Source organism: Herpailurus yagouaroundi, unplaced genomic scaffold (genome assembly GCF_014898765.1).
Source record: "Herpailurus yagouaroundi ecotype Mexico unplaced genomic scaffold, PumYag 185, whole genome shotgun sequence".
Lineage (NCBI taxonomy): Eukaryota > Metazoa > Chordata > Mammalia > Carnivora > Felidae > Herpailurus > Herpailurus yagouaroundi.
Window position 1 is genome coordinate 26,001,087 of NW_024412416.1, and position 21,892 is coordinate 26,022,978.

A 21,892-nucleotide genomic window follows, 5' to 3' on the forward strand; every position below is an offset into this window, starting at 1 on the left:
AAGAATACAAAAAATTGGAAAACGTATATGTATCCCTATATTTATTGCAAGATTATTTACAATAGCCATGATATGAAAGTAAACTAAATGTCCGTTCATAGGTGAATGGATAAAGAAAACAGACATACACACACACACAGACACACAGACACGCAGACACACACACACACACACACACACACACACACACATTACTCAACCATAAGAAAGAATGAGATCCTTGGCATTTATGACAACATGGATGTACATAGATGGTATTATGCTAAGTGAAATAAGTCAAACAGAGAAAGACAAATGCCATATGATTTTACTTATATGTGGTATCTAAAAAAAAGCTAAATAAATGAATAAAATAAACAAACACTGCAGAAACAGACCCATAATACAGGGAAAAAACTGGTTGCCAGAGGGAAGAGGTGTGTGTGGGGGAGTGGTGGGCAAAATGGGTGAGGGGAATGGGAGATACAGGCTTCCAGTTATGGAAAGAATACATAATGGGGATGAAAGGTACAGAATAGGGAACATATTCAATGGTATTGTAACAGTTGTATGGTGACAGCTGGTAACTACAATTGTGAACATAGTCTAATGTATAGAGCTATGTAATCACTATGTTGTATACCTGAAACTAATGTAAAATTGTGTGTCAATTATATTTCAATATAAAAAAAAGACAATAGCAAGTGTTGGTAAGGATGTGGAGAAATTAAAACCTTCATGTACTGCTCTTGGGAATATGAAATGGTGCCATCACTTTGGAAAAACAGTTTGATAGTCCTTCAAAAGAGTTAAATATAGTTACTATATGATCCAACAATTCCAATCCTAAGCACATGCCTAAGAGAAATGGAAACATATCTACAGAAAAACTTGTACATGAATATTCGTAGCAACCCTATTTTTAATAGCCCAGTGTTCATCAATGATGAATGGTTAAACAAAATATGATATATTCATACAATGGGATGTTATTCAGCAATAAAAAGGAATGAAGTGTTGATACATGACATAACATGGATGAAACTTCAAAGCATCACGCTAAGTGAAAGAAGTCAGTCACAAAAGGACCATATAGTGTATGACTCAATTTATATAAAATACACAGAATAAGCAAATCCACAGAAACAGAAATGAGGTTAGTGGTTGCCCAAGGCTGGGGGGTAGGTAGAGGGAAATGGGGAGTGTCTGCTAATGGGCACAGGGTTTATTTTTTTAAATGTTTATTTTTGAGAGAGAGAGAGAGAGCAGGGAAGGGACAGAGAGAGAGGGACACACAGAATGCAAAGCATGTTCCAGGCTCTGAGCTGTCAGCACAGAGCCTGTTGTGGGGTTCAAACTCATGGACCCCAAGATCATGACCTGAGCTGAAGTCTCACACTTAACTGACTGAGCTGCCCAGGCACCCCCAAGGTTTCTTCTTGAGTTGATGAAAATATTCTGAAATTGAATGTGGTCATGATTATACAACTCTGTAAATACATTAAAATTATTGAGCTATATAATTTAAATGGGTGAACTTTATGGTATCTAAATTATATTTTGATAATCTCTTAAAAGAAAAAAAAAGAATGTCTATTTCATGTATCTTACTGGAAATTAAATGACTTAATTTATATTAATTAACAAACTTACTATCTGGCCCCAAATACACATTCAGTAAATACTGAATGTTGCTGCTTCTTCCTTTCCTTTTCTTCCTCTATGGTGCCTTCTATGCTCAGGATTCTATAATCTATGAATCCTTACCATTGAGCATTAAAAAAAATGTGCGGTAGTTTTAAAATTAAGTTCAAAAGGTAAAGGTAGACAAGATTTTTGATTTTTTTTTTTTTTTTTTTTTTTTTTTTTTTTTTTTTTTTTTTTTTTTGCAAAGGAAGTGCAGGACAATGAATTTCTGAAGATATCTGGCTTCTGTGGTGAGACATGTTTGATAGGGCAGGAGCCCTTAAAGGAAAATGATTTCATATTAGCAAGATGAGATAGCTAAACTCTCATTTAGCACTGAGAGTAAGCTTGCTTTGGTCCCACCATTTTGGACTGAAGAATTAGTATTTGTCTAGGAAGCAGAGATGAATTGTCTCTTAGGATCCTTCTAACAAAAATCAGTAGGAGGAAAAAAAGAATGGGAATTTGCCTCTAGAATTTAAGGTTAGATTATATTGTAAGTAAGATAGAGATGATAATTCCTTCTTTTAATATTTCATATAATACTTTCTCTAGACCTCTAGTAGATGTTATTTATAGACTCAATGGACAGTAAGTTGATCACAGGGCTTTAGTTCACTAAAGCATGGATCTCACAATGGACTTTAGAGAAAATTAAGTGAATGTATTAACAATGTGACATGCAGACTTTAAAAATATTTGTAATCTGTCATAAACATTAATGAAAAGCACAATTGCATTTTGAAAATTGATTTTTGAAGAATAGAAAATTCACATATCTTAACAGAAATGTTCATTATCATTCATTTTGGAATTCTTCTCTTTTTCTTTCTTCTAATCTTGGCAGAAGTATTTTGAAATAAACCCCGAAAATATCAGTCCAAATGTACCCCAGAAAAAAGGAAGAGAAATAAAAACATGACACAATTAAAGAAGCATATTAAAAAACATGTTTTTCATGTATCTAGCAAAAATTTCAGTCTTTTAGCTGAAACAAAACTAAAAAGTTAGGAGTAAATTTCAGATATGGCAAAAACTGTACATCCCAAACTTTGCTGGTTAGCAGAATATACATTCAAGACCAATGCAAAAGATGAAGTCTCAATCTGGTGATCTTGAGTCCAGAGTGATATTTAAGGAACTCTTAGATTATTAACTAGTTGAATATATTTATTAAAATAAATGTAATGTAATATTTCTTTTAACCTGATTCCCTTACTGCTATTCAAGTGCTTCCCTAACATTTCCACAGCTTTTTATTGTTACAACCAGAGTCAGATCTCCTTTGAGCTTTACAGCACTTTACTCTATTGCACACTGTTCAATATAAGTTTTTCCTCTACATAACATTATTGGAAAAATCCAAAATTATATTTTCCAAAATGTGATTACAAAATGTATACTATTTTTTTCTTTTTTACTCTCATGTATTAATAGTCTAAACTAAGTAAGAATTAAATATTAAAACAACTATAAATTTTTCTGAAAAAATAAAGAGGAGTGGGGGAAAAAACCATGGTGTTTGAGTATTATAGATAGGTAGCACTTCCACTGGAAACAACTAGAGGATAATGGACAAAATTTAAATATATCTCCTTGAAGGCACTGGAGAAATAGCAAGCTAGTAAAAATGTGGGGCAAGTTCTGGGGGAAAAAGAAACAGAGAGGTGAGCCACATTTCAGGTAGCTGAAACACATACTTTCTAGAAGAGAAAGATGAGAAGCTAATTAGGACATCTGACAGATCATGGACTAAATGAGCAGAAACTAGGGACAGAAAACAAGCAGGGATTCCAAAGAGCTTTGTCCAAGAAGTCAAGATAAACCGGAAGGATTAACCCATATACAAGGACTGAATCTGAACTCAACATCACCTGTCCGGGATTGCTAATGCCTCTAGTGTCTGACAGAGTTAACATACATTCACTTTGAGGAAAGAAAACATCATCATAAATTTTGAATTATATCCACAATTTCCCCATGGATAATAACAGATTAAACACAAATAAGGAGGAAATTGTTGGACTGAAAGATGAGTCAGAAGAAAATTTCCAGAGTGAAGCATGAAGAGAAAATAAAATGAAAATTCCAAAAAGGGGGCTGAGATATACAGAAGATACAGTGAGATTTGTGCTGGAGTTATAAAACTGGAATTGAGACTGGAATCCTAGAAGAAAACCACAGAGAGAGAATAGAGCAAAAGCAGTGATGACTAAGAATGCTCCAAAAGTGCTGAAAGGCCAAAGATTCAAGAAGATCTATAAATTCCAAGAAAATAATTATAGACAAAACCATATCTTGGTACATCATAAATACCAATGAAATCAAAATCAAAGAGAAAAAAATTTAAAAAAATCCTAGAAGGGGGAGAAAAACAAATTAATTTGAGAGCACCAATTAGACCAACAAGTGTCCTCTCAATATAAACAGTGGAAGCCAGAGACAATGAAATAATATCTTCAAATGGAAAAGAAAAAAAATTGTCAACCAAAATTTCTGGAACAATCCTACAAGAATATATAGGTCATATATGGTTTTGAAAAAAAACCTAGAAGAAATTTGTGACCAGGAGACTCAGACTAAAGAAAATATTTTTCAAATGTTCTTTAGGCAAAAACCAAAACAAATCAGAACAAAACAAAAAACAAAAATGTTTTATAGGCAGAAGGAAACATTCACAGATAGTGACTTAGAGATAAAATAAATAACAAAGAAAACAGGACATTTATAATTATATCTAAGTGAACATATACTGCATTTAACAATAATAATATCATATAGGGTTTTAAATATATATATAAAGTTATAATATATAATGACAACAGCATATGTAGGTCAAATGAGGAAATAGTTAAAATGCACAAAGGTCTCTACAGTGTTTGGGAAGAGGTAAAAAGACCATCTCAGATACATTATCAGAAGTAATAAATACTTTAGCAAGGCCATTCAATATAAAATCATTGTGTTCTTATATATATCACAACAAAAAATAATGCTAAAAATTTTCAGCATGTATACTTGCATCAGAAAAATATCAAACATCTAGAAAAGTTTAGCAAATATGTACAAGATTTTTATACAGAAAATCCTAAAATGTTATTACCTCAAATTAAAGAAGACCTAAGTAAATGGAGATAAAATATACTACAGATTGGAAAAAATTATAATGATATGCCTTTCACCAAATTAATGTATTCCTAATAAAAAGCCAAAGCACTTTTTCAGTGAAAATTAATGATCTGATTATAAAAGTGACATGGAAATATAAGGACCAAAATAATCAAGTTAAAAATAAATAACGAGTAAATGGTAAAGTCAATTGTAAACAGTAAATAAAGGATCTGCTCTACTTAAAGCTACAGTAATTAACACTGTGAGTTAAGGGTACAAGATAGATAAATAAACCTATGATACAGAATATAAAGTTCAAAAACAGATCTATGCACATTAAATTTATGACAAATGTGTTGCTGTAAAACAAATGGTGCTGTGGAAAATAATAAAACCTGACCCATACTTCACACCATTCACAAAAATCAATTGCATGTGGACTGTAGGTTTCAATGTAAAAAAGTACATTTTTGTAACACACTGTGACCTATAACCAGCTTGCATCTAAAATCTATAAATAACTCAAATTAATGACAGATAATTCACAAAAAAGAATTACACAAGTAATTCACAAAGGAGGATCTCCAAATAACCAATAAAGACAGGTGCTCAATCTCACTAGTACTCAGAGAAATGGAAGTTAAAACCACAAAAAACCACCCAACGCCCAGCCAGTAACTTCCATGTGAAATGTTGGCAAGGATGTGGGCAAAAGGAACACTCATGCATTACTCGTATGAACATAAATTGGCAGAATCACTTTGGAAAACAGTTTGGCATGATCATTAAACTTCAACATTCACAATTACACTTCCAGGTATACAGTCAATGTTTGCCTGTGCATATATTCACATACACACACAAAAACAAGTACAAGAGTGTTCACAGTAGCATTATTCATAAATCTGTACCCACAATAGAGTGGATAAATAAAATGTGGTGTAATTGCATAGTAATATAGCAAAGAAAATAAATGAAACACAGTGACATGGATGGATTTCATAAACATAATGTTCAGTTAAATTCAAACTCTATTATCCTATCAAATAAGGTTCAAAAACACAAAATTCAAAAAAAAAAAAACAAAAACCAAAACAAAACCAAAACAAAACAAAAAACAAAACAAAAACACAAATGTCATTATATTGTGACAAGATAATAGTTTTCTTTGAGAAGGAGGGAGGTAAGGATATTAGGTGGAGTCATAGTGGAGATTTTGGGGTTCTGGTAACATTCTACTTTTTCACCTAATTGCAGTTATAGGATTGCTCACTTTCTGGTAATTCAGTTAGCTCTGCATTTATATTGTAAGTATTTTTCTATATGTGCTCATACAGAAAAGTTATAAAAGTTATCATTAAAGTAAAAAAAAATCTAACAATCTATGTCTTTGTATAAAATTATAAAGCATGGAAAAATTCTAACCATTTTTAGGAAGAATGCTTTGTTAAACATTTTTAAGAGAATATTTCAGACCTCAACTTTTAAATGATTAAGAATTGTCAATCTAGAAGAGGTTTAAAAGTTAGGTTCACGTGGGTTCGAGCCCCGCGTCGGGCTCTGGGCTGATGGCTCAGAGCCTGGAGCCTGTTTCCGATTCTGTGTCTCCCTCTCTCTCTGCCCCTCCCCCGTTCATGCTCTGTCTCTCTCTGTCCCAAAAATAAATAAACGTTGAAAAAAAAAAAAAGTTAGGTTCAGCAAAGATTTCTTACATTATTCCTAAAGGCTTATATAGAAGGCCAATCTTTTTTTTTTTTTTCAGATTTCAATCCAAAGAATTTCTAAGACTAATTTGTTTCCACTTATTTTAAAAATACTTTTCAGTATTTTCTGATATTCTACCATAGATCCTTAATGGATCTCACAGAAGTAGATGACAGATTAAATAGAAATACATTGACTATAGTAAATAAATTTATTTTAATGGTTAAAGGAGAAAGAGAATGCCATGTAGCTCACATTTAGGTATCAAGTTGCAGGAGGGAGAGGATCCCCCACCCTTGTATTCTTTCTCTTTTTTCTTCTGTCTTCCTTTTAATCTGGCTTCCTTTTTCTTAGAAAGCCTTACTCAGGCATGTTTTCAGATTTGGCTTAATCCTATAGATTGTAGGTGCCAAGGAATAATCTGAGAACTCACTTCATATACCCTTTCATTAAAAAGTATGAGATCAAGCTCAGAGCCTGGAGCCTGTTAGATTCTGTCTCCCTTTCTCTCTGCCCCTCCTCTGCTCACACTCTCTCTCTGTGTCTCTCAAAAATAAATAAACATTAAAAAATTAAAAAAAGTATGTGATCTTGCCATATGCAATAACAAAGACAGAGACAAATACCATATGATTTCACTTATATGTGGAATCTAAAAACAAAACAAATGAACAAACAAATGAACAGTGCAGAAACAGATATATAAATATAGAGAAGAAACTAATAGTTGCCAGAGGGGAAGGGGAAGGAGATAGACAAAATGGGTGAAGGGGATGAAAAGAAACAAACTTCCAGTTACGGAATGAATATGTCACAGGGATGAATATGTACAGCACAGGGAATATAGTCAATGGTATTGTAATAGTGTCGTATGGTGACATGGTAGTTACACTTGTGGTAAGTATAGCATAACGTATAGAGAGTTGTCAAATCATTATGTTGTACACCTGAAACTAATGTAAAAATGTGTGTCAACTGTGCTTTAATTATTAAAAAAATAAATATAATTCTGGATCAATAAGGAATACTTGTAATAGATCCAGGACTTCCCGGGAAATCCAGTAGATTGGAACAACGAATGACACACAATAAGCCTAATTAAAATAATTTACTTTCTTTTTTCTCTTCTCTGACTTTTTTTTAAGTTTATTTATTTATTTTGAGAGAGAGAGAGAAGGAGAGGGGCAGAGAGAAGGAGAGACAGAATCCCAAGCAGGCTCCATGCTGTCAGAGAGCAGCCCGATGCCCCACTCCAACTCACAAACTGTGGGATTGTAACCTGACCTGAGCTGAGATCAAGAGTTGGATGCTTAACCAACTGAACCACCCAGGTGCCCCCCTCCTCTCTGACTTTCAAGAAGAATCTATATTTGGGACGTGGGCATGTTGTGAAAATACTGAGCACCAATTTATGAACCAAAAAAATAATTGAAAATATATTTATTGTATGCCTGACATATATGAGAGTGGCAGTAATAATATTTGACAGAAATTAATAATATTTGACAGTTGATAAAGGAATGATACAGGTAGAGTGTGATACCAAGTTTTCCAAAGGAAAGATAATTGACAGATACGCTCAAGGAAAGCTAAGTGGAGGTGTTGGTGGTTGAACTGTCCATTGATAAACATACAAGATTTGGATAAGAAAAACAGAAAATATATCAAGTGGAGGCTATAACAGAAGTGAAAGTCTTTAGGCAGAATGCAGGAGCATGTGCTTCGAGGAGAGTAAAAGAGTTAGATGCAACAACTATCAGGATGGCTTCATACTGGGGACATTTGTGAGCTAAACTGAAGAGACAGGTTGGTGCAACATATGGATTCAAGGTCAACGAGTATTAATCGTACTCTGCAGACAAAGGGTAGTCATCAAAGCATTTGGAGCTGGGTAATGGCTTCATGCAAACAGTGTTCCTCAGCTACTAATCTGGCAGCAAAGTGCAGGATGAATAGGAAGGCAGAGGCACATTTCTTGCCACCAAGTATTTCTGGGTATTGGATGAAGCAATTGTAGGGCCCTGGATTGGGATTGTGGAGGCCTCCAATCCCATTATCAGTTTTTGGAAACCTGCATAAAGCACTGTTCATCAAGAACACATGGCCTATTAACATAGGCATGTGAAGGAGAGAGTGGCACAGACTCTAAAAGCAGGCACTGTGTTCATTGTTTGTTATCCCAACTACATATTCACCTGTTTTGTAAGAACCCTTATAACATTAATATGTAAAATTGATGAAAATGATCATTTAAAATAAAGCATAAAAAGGCTAGTTTTTAAAATCTTTGTCAAAATGCATTAGGGGTACTTATTCCTTAAGAAACATGAGAATCGTCATCCTTTCTATCTTTACTATGCAACTTTGATCAAATTATTATCATTCTTTATTTATGTGTATTTATTTTTGAGGGAGAGAGAGAGAGCAAGGTAGGGGCAGAGAGAGAGGGAGACATAGGATCTCTGCTAATAGCGCAGAGCCTGATGTGGCACTCAAACTCAGGAACCAAACCTCGAGATCATGACCTAAGCCAAAGTTGGATGCTTAACTGACTGAACCACTCAGGGGCCCCAAATTGTTATCATTCTTGAACTTCAGTTTTCCTAAACTTTAACTTGGGCTAATTTATTTGTCTATCACCAGTCTTCAAGGAACATTAGTGAAAAATGCTTAAAACAAGGTGCTATAAATTATAATACAGCATGCCATTATGGTTAGAAGTTAGAGTAATGTAGGCTTGCTTCATTTTCTTTCGAGTTTAAAAGGGTTGATTTTTTTCCAAACAAAACAAAACAAAACAAAACTATTTATTGAATAATGGTAGTAACTGAATAATTATTTGTTAATATGAACTAACTCAGTCATTTCTTTGTTGTCTTTAAAATACACCTACGGGGGGGGGAGGGGCGCTTGGGTGGCTAGGTCGGTTTAGTGTCCCACTCTTGGTTTTGGCTCAAGTCAGTGAGATAGAGCCCTGTGTTGGGCTCCATGCTGAGTGTGGAACCTGCTTAAAATTCTCTCTCTCCCACTCCTTCTGCCCCTCTATCTACCTCTCAAAAAAAATAAAACACACCTATGGAACACGACTCCCTTTTCCTAAGCAAAGGGGTACTTAATTTCCTCCCCAGGTACAAAGAGGTTTTATATGTATTTTTTAAAAAATACATAATATTTTAGTACATTAAATATTTGAATACATAACTATAGAAAGCTTATGAAGGAAATTGAAGAAGATATAAAGAAATGGAAAAACATTCCGTACTCATGAATTGGAAGAATAAATATTGTTAAAAGGTCAATACAACCCAAAGCTATCTACACATTCAATGCAATCCCAATCAAAATTGCACCAGCATTCTTCTCGAAACTAGAACAAGCAATCCTAAAATTCATATGAACCACAAAAGGCCCCGAATAGCCAAAGTAATTTTGAAGAAGAAGACCAAAGCAGGAGGCATCACAATCCCAGACTTTAGCCTCTACTACAAAGCTGTCATCATCAAGACAGCATGGTATTGGCACAAAAACAGACACATAGACCCATGGAATAGAATAGAATCCCCAGAACTAGACCCACAAATGTATGGCCAACTCATCTTTGACAAAGCAGGAAAGAACATCCAATGGAAAAAAGACAGTCTCTTTAACAAATGGTGCTGGGAGAACTGGACAGCAACATGCAGAAGGTTGAAACTAGACCACTTTCTCATACCATTCACAAAAATAAATTCAAAATGGATAAAGGACCTGAATGTGAGACAGGAAACTATCAAAACCCTAGAGGAGAAAGCAGGAAAAGACCTCTCTGACCTCAGCCGTAGCAATCTCTTACTCGACACATCCCCAAAGGCAAGGGAATTAAAAGCAAAAATGAATTACTGGGACCTTATGAAGATAAAAAGCTTCTGCACAGCAAAGGAAACAACCAACAAAACGAAAAGGCAACCAACGGAATGGAAAAAGATATTTGCAAATGACATATCGGACAAAGGGCTAGTATCCAAAATCTATAAAGAGCTCACCAAACTCCACACCCGAAAAACAAATAACCCAGTGAAGAAATGGGCAGAAATCATGAATAGACACTTCTCTAAAGAAGACATCTGGATGGCCAACAGGCACATGAAAAGATGTTCAACGTCACTCCTTATCAGGGAAATACAAATCAAAACCACATTCAGATATCACCTCATGCCAGTCAGAGTGGCCAAAATGAACAAATCAGGAGACTATAGATGCTGGAGAGGATGTGGAGAAACGGGAACCCTCTTGCACTGTTGGTGGGAATGCAAATTGGTGCAGCCGCTCTGGAAAACAGTGTGGAGGTTCCTCAGAAAATTAAAAATAGACCTACCCTATGACCCAGCAATAACACTGCTAGGAATTTACCCAAGGGACACAGGAGTACTGATGCATAGGGGCACTTGTACCCCAGTGTTTATAGCAGTACTCTCAACAATAGCCAAATTGTGGAAAGAGCCTAAATGTCCATCAACTGATGAATGGATAAAGAAATTGTGGTTTATATACACAATGGAGTACTACGTGGCAATGAGAAAGAATGAAATATGGCCTTTTGTAGCAACGTGGATGGAACTGGAGAGTGTGATGCTAAGTGAAATAAGCCATACAGAGAAAGACAGATACCATATGGTTTCACTCTTATGTGGATCTTGAGAAACTTAACAGAAACTCATGGGGGAGGGGAAGGAAAAAAAAAAAAGAGGTTAGAGCGGAAGAGAGCCAAAGCATAAGAGACTCTTAAAAACTGAGAACAAACTGAGGGTTGATGGGGGGGGGGGAGGGAGGGGAGGGGGGGTGATGGGCATTAAGGAGGGCACCTTTTGGGATGAGCACTGGTGTTGTATGGAAACCAATTTGACAATAATTTTCATATATTGGAAAAAAAATAAAGTTGAAATAAAGTTCTAAAAAATACATAATATTTTAGTACATTAAATATTTGAATATATAATATCATAAATTTTTATAATATCTCTTTTGCAGAAATAATTCATTCAATAAGAGTTCACATACTTAGTGATGGTCAGATTTCCTCTCCTAAATTCAATAACCCCTCAGGTTTCAAACTATTGAGTGGGCTAGGTCCTGGAATGTTTTATGGATACAAATATGAACCCAAGACAATCCCTACTCTTAAAATCCTCTGATAAGTAATTAGAAGCCCAATCATTCAGGAGAAGAATGTCATAAATTTTCCAATATATACAAAGATCTGGTCAGCCGCTACAGTATCTATTCTCAGACTCCTCAGAATATGCCTCCTTCCTGATCCCACATTTTAGTTAGTGAGAGCTAATAAATGCTTACTATAGGCACTATTCTAGGCTATTTGTTTATCCTAACTCATGTATTCCTCCCAACAACCTTACCAAGAGATATTATTAATATCCCTATTTTTCAAAGTGGTTAAATAAATTGCCCTGGGTCACACTGCTAGCAAGTTTCAATTAGGACTTCTCCAGCATCTGTGTTTTAAAACCCCAGACATAGTGTCTCTTGAACATATTTAAGTCAGCTCTATTACTGTGGCTTAATTCTCACTAAACATTACTTTACACAGTGGACTATGTAACATCATCAGGGGAATATTGCTGAAACATGATGGCCTAATGAGAAATCCCAGGAGACCAGACACTCCTTGTTTCTCTCTTTGATGCCAGGCCCAGTCCCACAACCAGTTCATGTCAATTGTTGAGTGAATATTCATAACTTGCTTTTGCATGTTCTCTTCCCTGTAGCCTAAACCTCATGTCCTGGAGATGGACTAGGACAGTTTCCTGTAGGCAATCACAGCAAAGGACCTTCTGTAAGATCCCCAAAGTGGCAGGACAAAGGTTAGGAGGGTAAAACAAAATTTCACTTGCATGATACTGAGAATAAATATCTGAAATTTTGCACCTTATATGTTTTGTTTGCCTCCCCTGAGTCTAGCTTGCCTCCACCCATTGTCCTGCAGATTCATGTGGCTGCTCTGTGTTTTACCTCCAGGTGGAAGTAGAGGTGGAGAGCATTACATTTAATCCTCATCATGGACTCTGGCTGGTCCAAATAAACTTCCAGAGTGTTTGTTCTTAACTAATCCTTTTTTGAGAATTCTATCAGGCTACAGAATTCTTCAATCCTATAGCCTGATTGACTGATCAATCCTGTTGACTGATCAAAATCTCTTTAATTAAGAACACTTGTGGAAAGGAAAACAAATCAGTGTAACATTTAATTTTAAAATATTTTTTAACAATGTAGTTTATGCCACTTCCTTATGAATTGACCAATTAGACTAATTTTAAACTGCAAGCTCTTTAAAAAAAAACGTTATTATTGAAGTATAATTGACACACAATATAAAGTGCAAGCTCTTTGAAAGTTGGGAGGTTTGTAACTGACTGATACGGAGTCCCTGGCTTATATCTTGCAAATGCCAGAACTTGGTAAGTGCTAGAAAGAAGACATTGTACTTCATTCTGATGGGCTGATTGCTCTATGCATAGTTTAAATATTATCCCCCACATCTGTAGTGTCTATTTGGGAGACTTTCTACCATATAAATACTTCAAAGAAAGACAAAGAGTGCATCTAGAAAAAAAAAAGGCCTCTTAGTGGTTTTGAGGTAGAGGATTCAGGAAGGCCATTCTAAATGGTTGCATTTTCCTATGGAAGCACTGCACACAGACCTCATCCATCTTTTTGATAAGGCTGCATGAAAATGCAGTAAGAGATCCTCAAGGCAACATACTAATGGCCACAATGGCAATTTTCAAGACCAAGGCAGTCTTGGGAAGATTATTCCACTGAGAGAACACTACTCTTATGTTCTGAGCAGAACATCTGCACATAACACTTGTAGCATGGAACAATTTGAATCCTGGTTCTAAAATCAGTAAAGAATTTTATCCAATGCATCACAGGGAAGATTTCTTGGTTGTAGAAACCATTGCTTAACAATAAGCCAATGTATTTGCTGGCTCTTACTGTCCATCTGACGTGAGTGCCTCTAGAGACTACAGGGATATCTGTAGCACCTCTTGCAACAGAGGATAAAGTAGAACTGCATAAAAATGAGCCAGATTGGTGTCTTAAGCATTCGGGCTTTTGTCTATACTTAGCATGTCTCATTGGTTCTTAGAAGCTGGGGTAGAGAGGAGGGAAGTTGGTGCTTGACTCATTGTTCATTTATCCAGGGACTATTGCTGCATGCCTAGGACATGTCAGGCATTATACAAGATGGGGATGGGATTAGGGGTAAACCATAACCAGGACAGGCCCCTCCTAATGGAGATGTATCCTTGAGGTGAGAGGCACAGCAGAGCAGTATTGTGGCAACACAAAGCAGCCACTTAATCCAGCTTGGGGAGGCAGTGTGTAAGTGTGTAAGCAGAGCAGAGTCCAAAAGTCTTCCCAGAGGAAATGGCATCTAGACTAAGCTAAAGAATGAGTCAGAGGTGACCAGGAAAAGGAGAGGCAGGTGGCTGTTGGTCACAGGTATTCCAGCCAGAGGCAACAGGCAGAAAGAACAGGGGCTTCCTTGGGCTTTATGGATGCCCTCACAGAACTGGAGCTGATTGGCACCAACTTGTCATTGTTCAAGCTATACTGACAGGAGAAAGCCGAGGTGGAAGGTTCCAGCTCTGTCTTTATTTAGCATTTTCAAACCAGAGTTTGTGGTCTTTATAAAACCTTACTGATTAAAAAGGGCTTTTGTTTATTACCTCAATTACAATATATATAGAAGGAATGCAAGGGTAACAAGAAAACACTGCACAATGTTAAAATACACATAGTTGTAATTTAATGAAACCTCAGCAAGGACAGACAGGATAGCAGAAATTACCTTCTCAATCTTTAGATAGTTGAAACAAAGATGACAATGAAACCCAGGCTGGGGCAACCTTAACCAGATAGTGTAAGGAGAATATGATCATATTTCAAGAAGCATCACTCACTGAGGGTGGCCCAATTTCTTGGACCACCAAGGCTGCTACCCCAGAAGTGGGGTGAAGTTATCTTACTTCTGGGAGGGGAATAGCACTACTTCCTCAGATCTTCCTCCTTCTCCTTCCTCCCTTCCTGTCTGACTTCAAGGCTATCACTGGATTTGTGTCTGCCCAGAAATGAGAGTTTCTTATGTTACCATATGTGGGTTGGTTAAATTCACCCTAGCTTTTTAACTTCTCAGTAACTATCCCCTGAATGCATCTCCTTGTGAGGTGATCTTTCCTTCCCATCAAAGTTTACCAATCCCTTTAGACACAGAGAAAAGGAGTACCTAAGATAAATTACTGATGACAGTACATCTTTGAATGACCAAGTTCTGTGAGTAAGCTGCATGGTTTCATTACGAGACCATCACTGCCTAGGCTTCCAGTGAGTGAACACAGGACTCACCTGTGGCAAAGACGACATTCCTCGAGACCAGACGATGCTCCACAATAGAGAACTGAGGGAGCTCAATCCTCTCCACTCCAGTGACAGCCTTATCACCTCCACGCCAGTAAAATTCAATGTCATCTGTGGTATAGCCATCTGCCATGAGAGAGAAGTGGGGACATGACAGAAATGAAGAATCTTCATTTTGTTTACATGCAAGCCTAAAGAAACTGTAATTAATAAAATGAAATAACAGCTTTCCCATATTTGAAGTAGATTTGTTCCATGTGCTTAACTATGAGAAAAAGCATCATCAAAGAACTAACTTTCGAATATTTTTGGTTACTACCTCTGCTGTTTCATTCAGACCACACTAGCACTGAGAAGTAGAGGAGCTGGGGAGGCTGAATGCTCTCACCAGAATTCTGTTTGCAAAGCCTAATCATAGAGTTGGACTGGATGTTGCATAGAAATGAATTTAAAATATATATTAACAGCACTGCAGAAGATGGTTGTAAGAAAAAAATTAAACCTCAAGTATAAGGAATTCTGGAAAAGCAACTCCTCTCAAAAACTATGACAAAGTTAAAACACTGAGGGTGAATTTAACATGTTGAAGTTTGATAACATTAGAAAATTTCAGGGCAAAGTAGGGTCCTCCTTGGTATTTTTATATGGCTTCATCAGACGTTTCTGGCTATGAGGTCTGCCATCTTTAGAAATGCATTTGGTTGGGATACTATTGGACCTTAGAAAGGGTAGTATTTATTACCCGGATTGTAGCTCCAAGCCCAGATCTTAGCATAGTGTACATTGTTCACCTTGTAATAAATCAATCAATGCTTCTTCAGAATGAGACAATAGGACAATCAATTCTGATGTTTCTGGCACCACCCAAGAGTCTTCCACAGAATTAAGTTAACTTTATTAGTAAGGTTGATTAAAACTTAGACCTAGAGAAAAATATCCTATCAGTATAACAGACTTTTTTTTTTAATTTGAATGTGTAATACAATGTAAGGCAGATACTCAATATTTGACAAATAGGCCAAAGCTATGGGCATGACTGCTCTCCATGGCAAATGTCATCTCCCTTGTCCCATCTTCTGCCTTCTCTCCTTGGATCTGGTGGTTACAACTTTTGTCTCCTCCCTTCTCTCTGACTTCCTTACATTCCATTCACATCTGGCAATCATGACAACAGTTCATAACACACACATCTTACCAAGCCACTCTTCTGCTTAAATCTCTCAAATGTTTCCCAATACAATTAGTGAAATAAATCCAAAGTCCTTACAAGGATGTGAAGAATCTACAGAACTGGACCCTGTATGTATTGTGAGTACATCCACTCTCTTTCTCTCGCTCACCCAGCCTGGCACCACTGGTCTTCTGGCTGCAGCTCAGACTGCATACTGTGCCCAGTAGTGTGTCCCTCCCCCTTGAGTGGGGGCTCACACTTCCCCACATTTCCATCTTGACTTAAATAAAAACATTTGTATATTTGTGTAGTCAGGTCACCAGAAAATCCTTTCTTCCACTCAAATGCTTTAACTATGGATTTTCTCTAATGGCTCCGAAGTGAAGGATTATTCCTGACTTTCTGAGGAAGTTGATAACAGACCATCCTACCCATTCTCCCCCTCAGTTCAAACATCACAGTAACAGAATCTGCACCCTCTGAGGCTACTCAGTATGTGTTCAGAGATTTGGAGTAGGAGCTGCTTCCTTATTTAGGTCCCAAATTTGCCTTCCTGAAATTTCCATCACCTCACTGGGTGTTGTGCCTTCCGGCCATACAGAATCCACTTTACTTCTAAGATAAACCTTCAATTACTGGGAAATCATCATTTTTCCACTGAGCTTTCTGTCCTCCATGCTAAATCTCCCCAGATGATTCCATTATTCATCACTTGACATGATTTCATGTCCCCCACTTTCTGAAAGCATGGCTCTCAGAAAAGTTGACAGTGATATACTGTCGAAATGAGGTGCACAGTGGGGTCAGTTCTATACAGGATGAAAACATGTGTACACCCAGCACAACTTCCCAGTATAGTTGCTCACAATGACACTCACTTCTCACCACAAATGCATCAGTAACACTGCAGCCATTTGCCTTCCCCCTAAAGAAATATGACAAGACTAAACCTAACTGAGACTAATTATAAACCAATCTATGATAGACCAGGATAAGTAACAACAGAAACAGGCAACATCTGGATATGCCAGGAGATGTAGTTCAGGTATCAGGAGGGACACTTGTTTATTAGATAATAAAGATGCAGTTTTCATCCCTCACAAAAAATGTATTCAGCACTGAAATACCAATAAGGCATCTGAATCTCTTAAAATTGAGAAAATTGCCAAAATGCAGGAATAGCTTGCTTGTAAAGCTGAGTTCCTGATGGGAAATGAGTTTTACTCCAACTGCCCAGGTTCCCAGGAGTAGAGCCACTCATGTGTGATGAAGCATATTGTGAGAAAATTGCATCTCAGTGTTTTTTCTCTTCTCACTGAATGGATCAAGGTGAGGAGAGCTTGCTTTCTTACATTTCAGTACACCAAGCAGACTCTCTTAATCAGATTAGACAGGAGAACTTCTTTATACTGAGTCTCTGTCTCTGTTTCTGTCTCTGTCTCTCTGTCTCTGTTTCTGTCTCTCTCATGACAGTTAAATTTGTGGAGTGGAGGATTAAGCCTCCTGTATTTAAGATAGTTAAAAACTATGGCAAGAAAATTATATATGCCTTGGAAAAGATGCCAAATAATGACAATACCTAAAATACAGTGAATGAAAAAGAAGTACAGATACCCACAGCTTTCAATTTCCAGCGTGCAGTTCTGCTCATCCAAGGGGTATCTTCTCAAGTCCATCATGCATGCTGCGGTTGTGGTGATTCTGAAATACACAGATGAAGGCATATATTAAAGATGGTATGAGAAAGTGTAGCAGAGAAACTGCTTCCAGCTAAACAATGAGTAATGTCCATGTAGGGCATCCTTTCCTCAAAGTACACCTGATTAAACATATTTCATAATGTGTACTGAATGAATAACTTTTCAGTATCCTATAGTCCAGCTTTATCAAGAAAAGCAATATAAAAACTTTAAATCTCTTAAAATTACTCATGTTGACTTTGGATAATCTACGGCAGAGGAAGGTGTTTCTAAGGAAGCTTTGGTCTTCAATTTTTATAGCACAGTTTTATAGCACAGAAAAAACGTATGTGCAGGAACATCACTGATTAGATCAAGATTGAATTCTTTGATTTTCCATGTGAATGTCTATGTAGCTACAGATTCATAGGCTGCACTTTGGAACTCTCAGCCAAGCTTCTGCTTGATCCTATTTTATTATAGTTGTCTTTTGGGCTGGATCCTAATGATTCAGAGTTTCTCACCATGAGATCATATATCTTTTCAAAGAAAATATTTGGTTATTAATTATGAAGGAAAATTGAGTTGGTTAGCTTTCCTTTAGGTCATCTGCAGCCAAGGAAAGAATTTATATCATTAACTGTCCAAGGACAGTTAAACCTCCACCACGCAATGGTTAAATCAACTGTACATTAAGAGACAACACTTCTAGAAATGTCAGGTTATTTTCCAACTCTGTCTACAGCTTCATTTTAGGAAAACCAACCTACACAAATCCTCAGTTGAAATGCAATTCAGCCACTATATTTTATACTCTTTTTCTCTAGAATACCACCCACAGTTACAGATGACTGAACCATTACTTGATCAAGAATCTATGATGTGGCCTTGAGTTAAAAGGCAGAATGGAGCTAAAGGAATTCTCTTACATGGAAGTAAATTAAAGACAGGGCAAGAACAGAGCTGACCTTGCAAGTTCATGAATTAGAGGATTTTGATGTCATTTTGAAATTGGAGAGTGAGGCATGAGAAAGAATAATAGAGGTAGAGAAAATGCAGAGAGTAGATGGTTGAGGAAATAGTGGTCACTATGGCTGGATCACAGAACATGGCCTTGCAGGGCATGTACTACATATTTGAAGGAAGAGCATTTTTATAAGTTATGTGGAATGTGTAACTGCCAGCCCTCATTATAGCCATTAGATGGTGGATCAGAAGAATGAAGAAGTAAGAATGTCTTTTCCTGAGATTCGAGTTACCTTGAATTCCCAACCACCTTCCATGTTCCACCTTTCTTGAAGCCCAGTAATAAGCTTTCTCTAGATAGCCTTCCATATGAATATTCTATTTTGGGCTACATGATAAAGTTCTGTTCCTATCAGCAGATCTTAATCAAAACACCAGTAAAACACCAGGCATGTGCCAATTCTGTTGGGCTAGTCTCATTTAACATAAGTGAAGTAGTAAAATATGTCTTTCTATTAGCATATGGATAAGAAGCAGGTTGAGAAAAGTTCTACTCTTCAATGGCCAAAAAGAACAGTGAGGGAAAATGTCAACATATTTGGCAATTATGGATAAATACTAAATTATTCTCTACAAATAGTATGCAAGTGCTATGGAGACATATGCAATAAAGCCCATACCAATGGTGAAAGTGTGTCCTTTCCAAATGTCATAACACTTTCAATTATCATTCTAAGGAGTGGATAACATTCTATAATCCAAAGTCAACACCTAGCTCTTTGGTATATTTTTCCATAGCATCTGACTTTCTAGACAACTGAAGAACCAGCCTCACACTTAAATTCTGGCATGTTTTATGGCATATTGACAACCCAACATCCGTACAAGATGTCTATAAGGCAAAATTAGAATAAATTTCTGTTAAAATTATGAATTTTATGAGGAAAGGAAAAACATCTCTACTGGAAATATTCAAGTTTTTAAGTTCCTACATATTTTGGTACCTATTCATTTGAAAGGGCCAATAATTGAGATTACGATTTTGTTTTTCTTATTCTCAGTGTCACCGATACAAACAGGAACACAAACATATCCAGATTGTTTAGAGACTCACACTTATTGTGACATTATGTAGTGTGTTTCATGGGCATTACTGGAAGGGGAACATGATGCTGGAAGAATCTATAAAAGGGTATTCAGTATCCAGTATACCTGTTGTCTCGTCTTCTCATTCTGGCATAATACTGCCTATAAAATTGAGCCCTTTTCCTAATTTACTTGAAGAATAAGGTAAAACTATGTATTACTACTCTTCTCCTTATGGAAGAAATAACAGAGAAACCCTTTCATGATGAAAAGTACGACATGAGCGCCTACTCATGGTACAAAAAGTAAGCATAGGGATGACACATGAAGGAAAGAGGTCTGTGTGCTACTTGGACAGAAAGGTAAGAAAAGGGAAAGGAGGGGTGGGAAGAGGAATCAAGAAGAGTGCAGCACTCCAAAACCTCTCCCTGAGCCACAAAACCTTCTTCCAAGTTGGGCTAAATTCATGACTACTAGGGAAGTGAACTTTTTGCATGAATTGGCCAAATTTTGAGGCCTGAGGCTTTGCAGAAACTATGGAAGGGAATTTGAATACTCAGAACTGAGACCTCAAGCCTAGTTAATGGGAATAGAACAAAGGCAGGAAAGCCACAGTGACTGAATTCCATTTGCATAACCCCCAACCTCTACCCACAACTTTTCATATTTTCCTCAATAAACTTTATTTGTCCTGAGAGGAGAATTTAACCAATATCTAGCTCCATTTCCACAACCCTCTGTAATCTGAGAATTCCACTACCATTTCTAAGGAATAGTGGTAGGGTCAGTGAGAAACATGACTGGCTAAGGAGTTTTGCATTATTACTCTTCAGTAGATACTTTTTTGGAAGTGTCATTGTTTCTTTTTTGTTTTCTAATTGAGAGAGAACAGTGCTTAGAGTGTCTAAGGCTGCAATTTATGCCTATGATTAAAAAAAAAAAAGAGAGAGAGAGAGAGAAAGATGGTAGCCAAGTGACAGAAAAAGTGTCTACCATTCAATATGTACTTTCTTTGCAAATAGTCACACTTCAAGTGTGCTGAAAACAGAAATTAAAAAAAAAAAGATAGAGAAGTTGAGAAGTGATGGATAGAAGACTAGGAAATGCTACAGAAAAGGATTTTGATTTATTATCTCAGGGCTCAGAACAGCATGCTGTCGTATCTGTACTTTATGTAACATTGGTTGAGAGTTTACTTTGTACCCATCTCTATGCTCAGGCCTTAAACACTCATGCATTTAATTAATAACCATATTATGAAGGTGTTATTACCATTTTCATTTGAAAGATAAATAAACCAAGGCTAGGAAACATTAAATAGCTTGACCACATTAACAATGCTGCTGGAAGACAGATACAGAATTCAGATCCAAGCAGACAGAATCCTATACTACCTCTTTAACATCTCTTCTGCCTTAAAGTATGACATACTGTATATTCAACATTTTAAAAGGCTACTCATGGTGTGTGGTTCTTGTTGAAGATCAAAGGAGGTAGAGAAATTTGTAATTATATATATAAATACACATATACATATCTAAAATATATACACATAAATATACATATATATACACAGAGAGAGATCATATACATACATGTAATATTCTTATCATATATATGGCAAGTTGTAAATACAATATGTAAAGGAAGATAGTAAATATTCTACATGCTACACGTGCAGTAACAATAGTGATATTTAACCCACTGTGGAATAGGGTAGAATTTAGTAGGTAGTCCTGCTTTTATAAGTGATATATTCCTAAAGATGTGTTTCATAGTCAAAAGTATGAAAATCCAAGGAATAAACTCAAAGTTTATATGAGGAGCGTTATCCCCAGTAAATTTAAAATTCTATTATGTGATAAGTGTCATCTTTGAACACCATCTATAAACTATCTCTGTGTGTCGTTTGCCTGCACAGCTGAGTGAGGAAGCCTGAGTCAAGAGACCCATGGCTTTTAGCATGCTGCAAGGTTTTCACTTTGTCTCAATTACATTAAGATTACGAGCTTTACTTTGGTGTCAGCACTTCCATTTTTAAATTTTCACCAATTGAAAATAATAAGGGCAGATGCAAACTCTTCATGTCATT

General features: G+C 36.5%; 1 protein-coding gene across 2 annotated transcripts in view; it reads right to left on the reverse strand.

Annotated features, from left to right (window-relative positions):
• GABRB3 (gamma-aminobutyric acid type A receptor subunit beta3) overlaps positions 1-21,892 on the reverse strand; it is a 251,422-nt gene that overhangs the window by 25,631 nt on the left and 203,899 nt on the right. For both annotated transcript variants that reach the window (XM_040493883.1, XM_040493884.1), the window contains exons 5-6: positions 17,688-17,770; positions 14,887-15,024 (exon numbers count right to left, since the gene is read on the reverse strand). In XM_040493883.1, the coding sequence (XP_040349817.1) occupies positions 14,887-15,024; positions 17,688-17,770 (221 nt within the window). The remainder of the gene's footprint in view (positions 1-14,886; positions 15,025-17,687; positions 17,771-21,892) is intronic.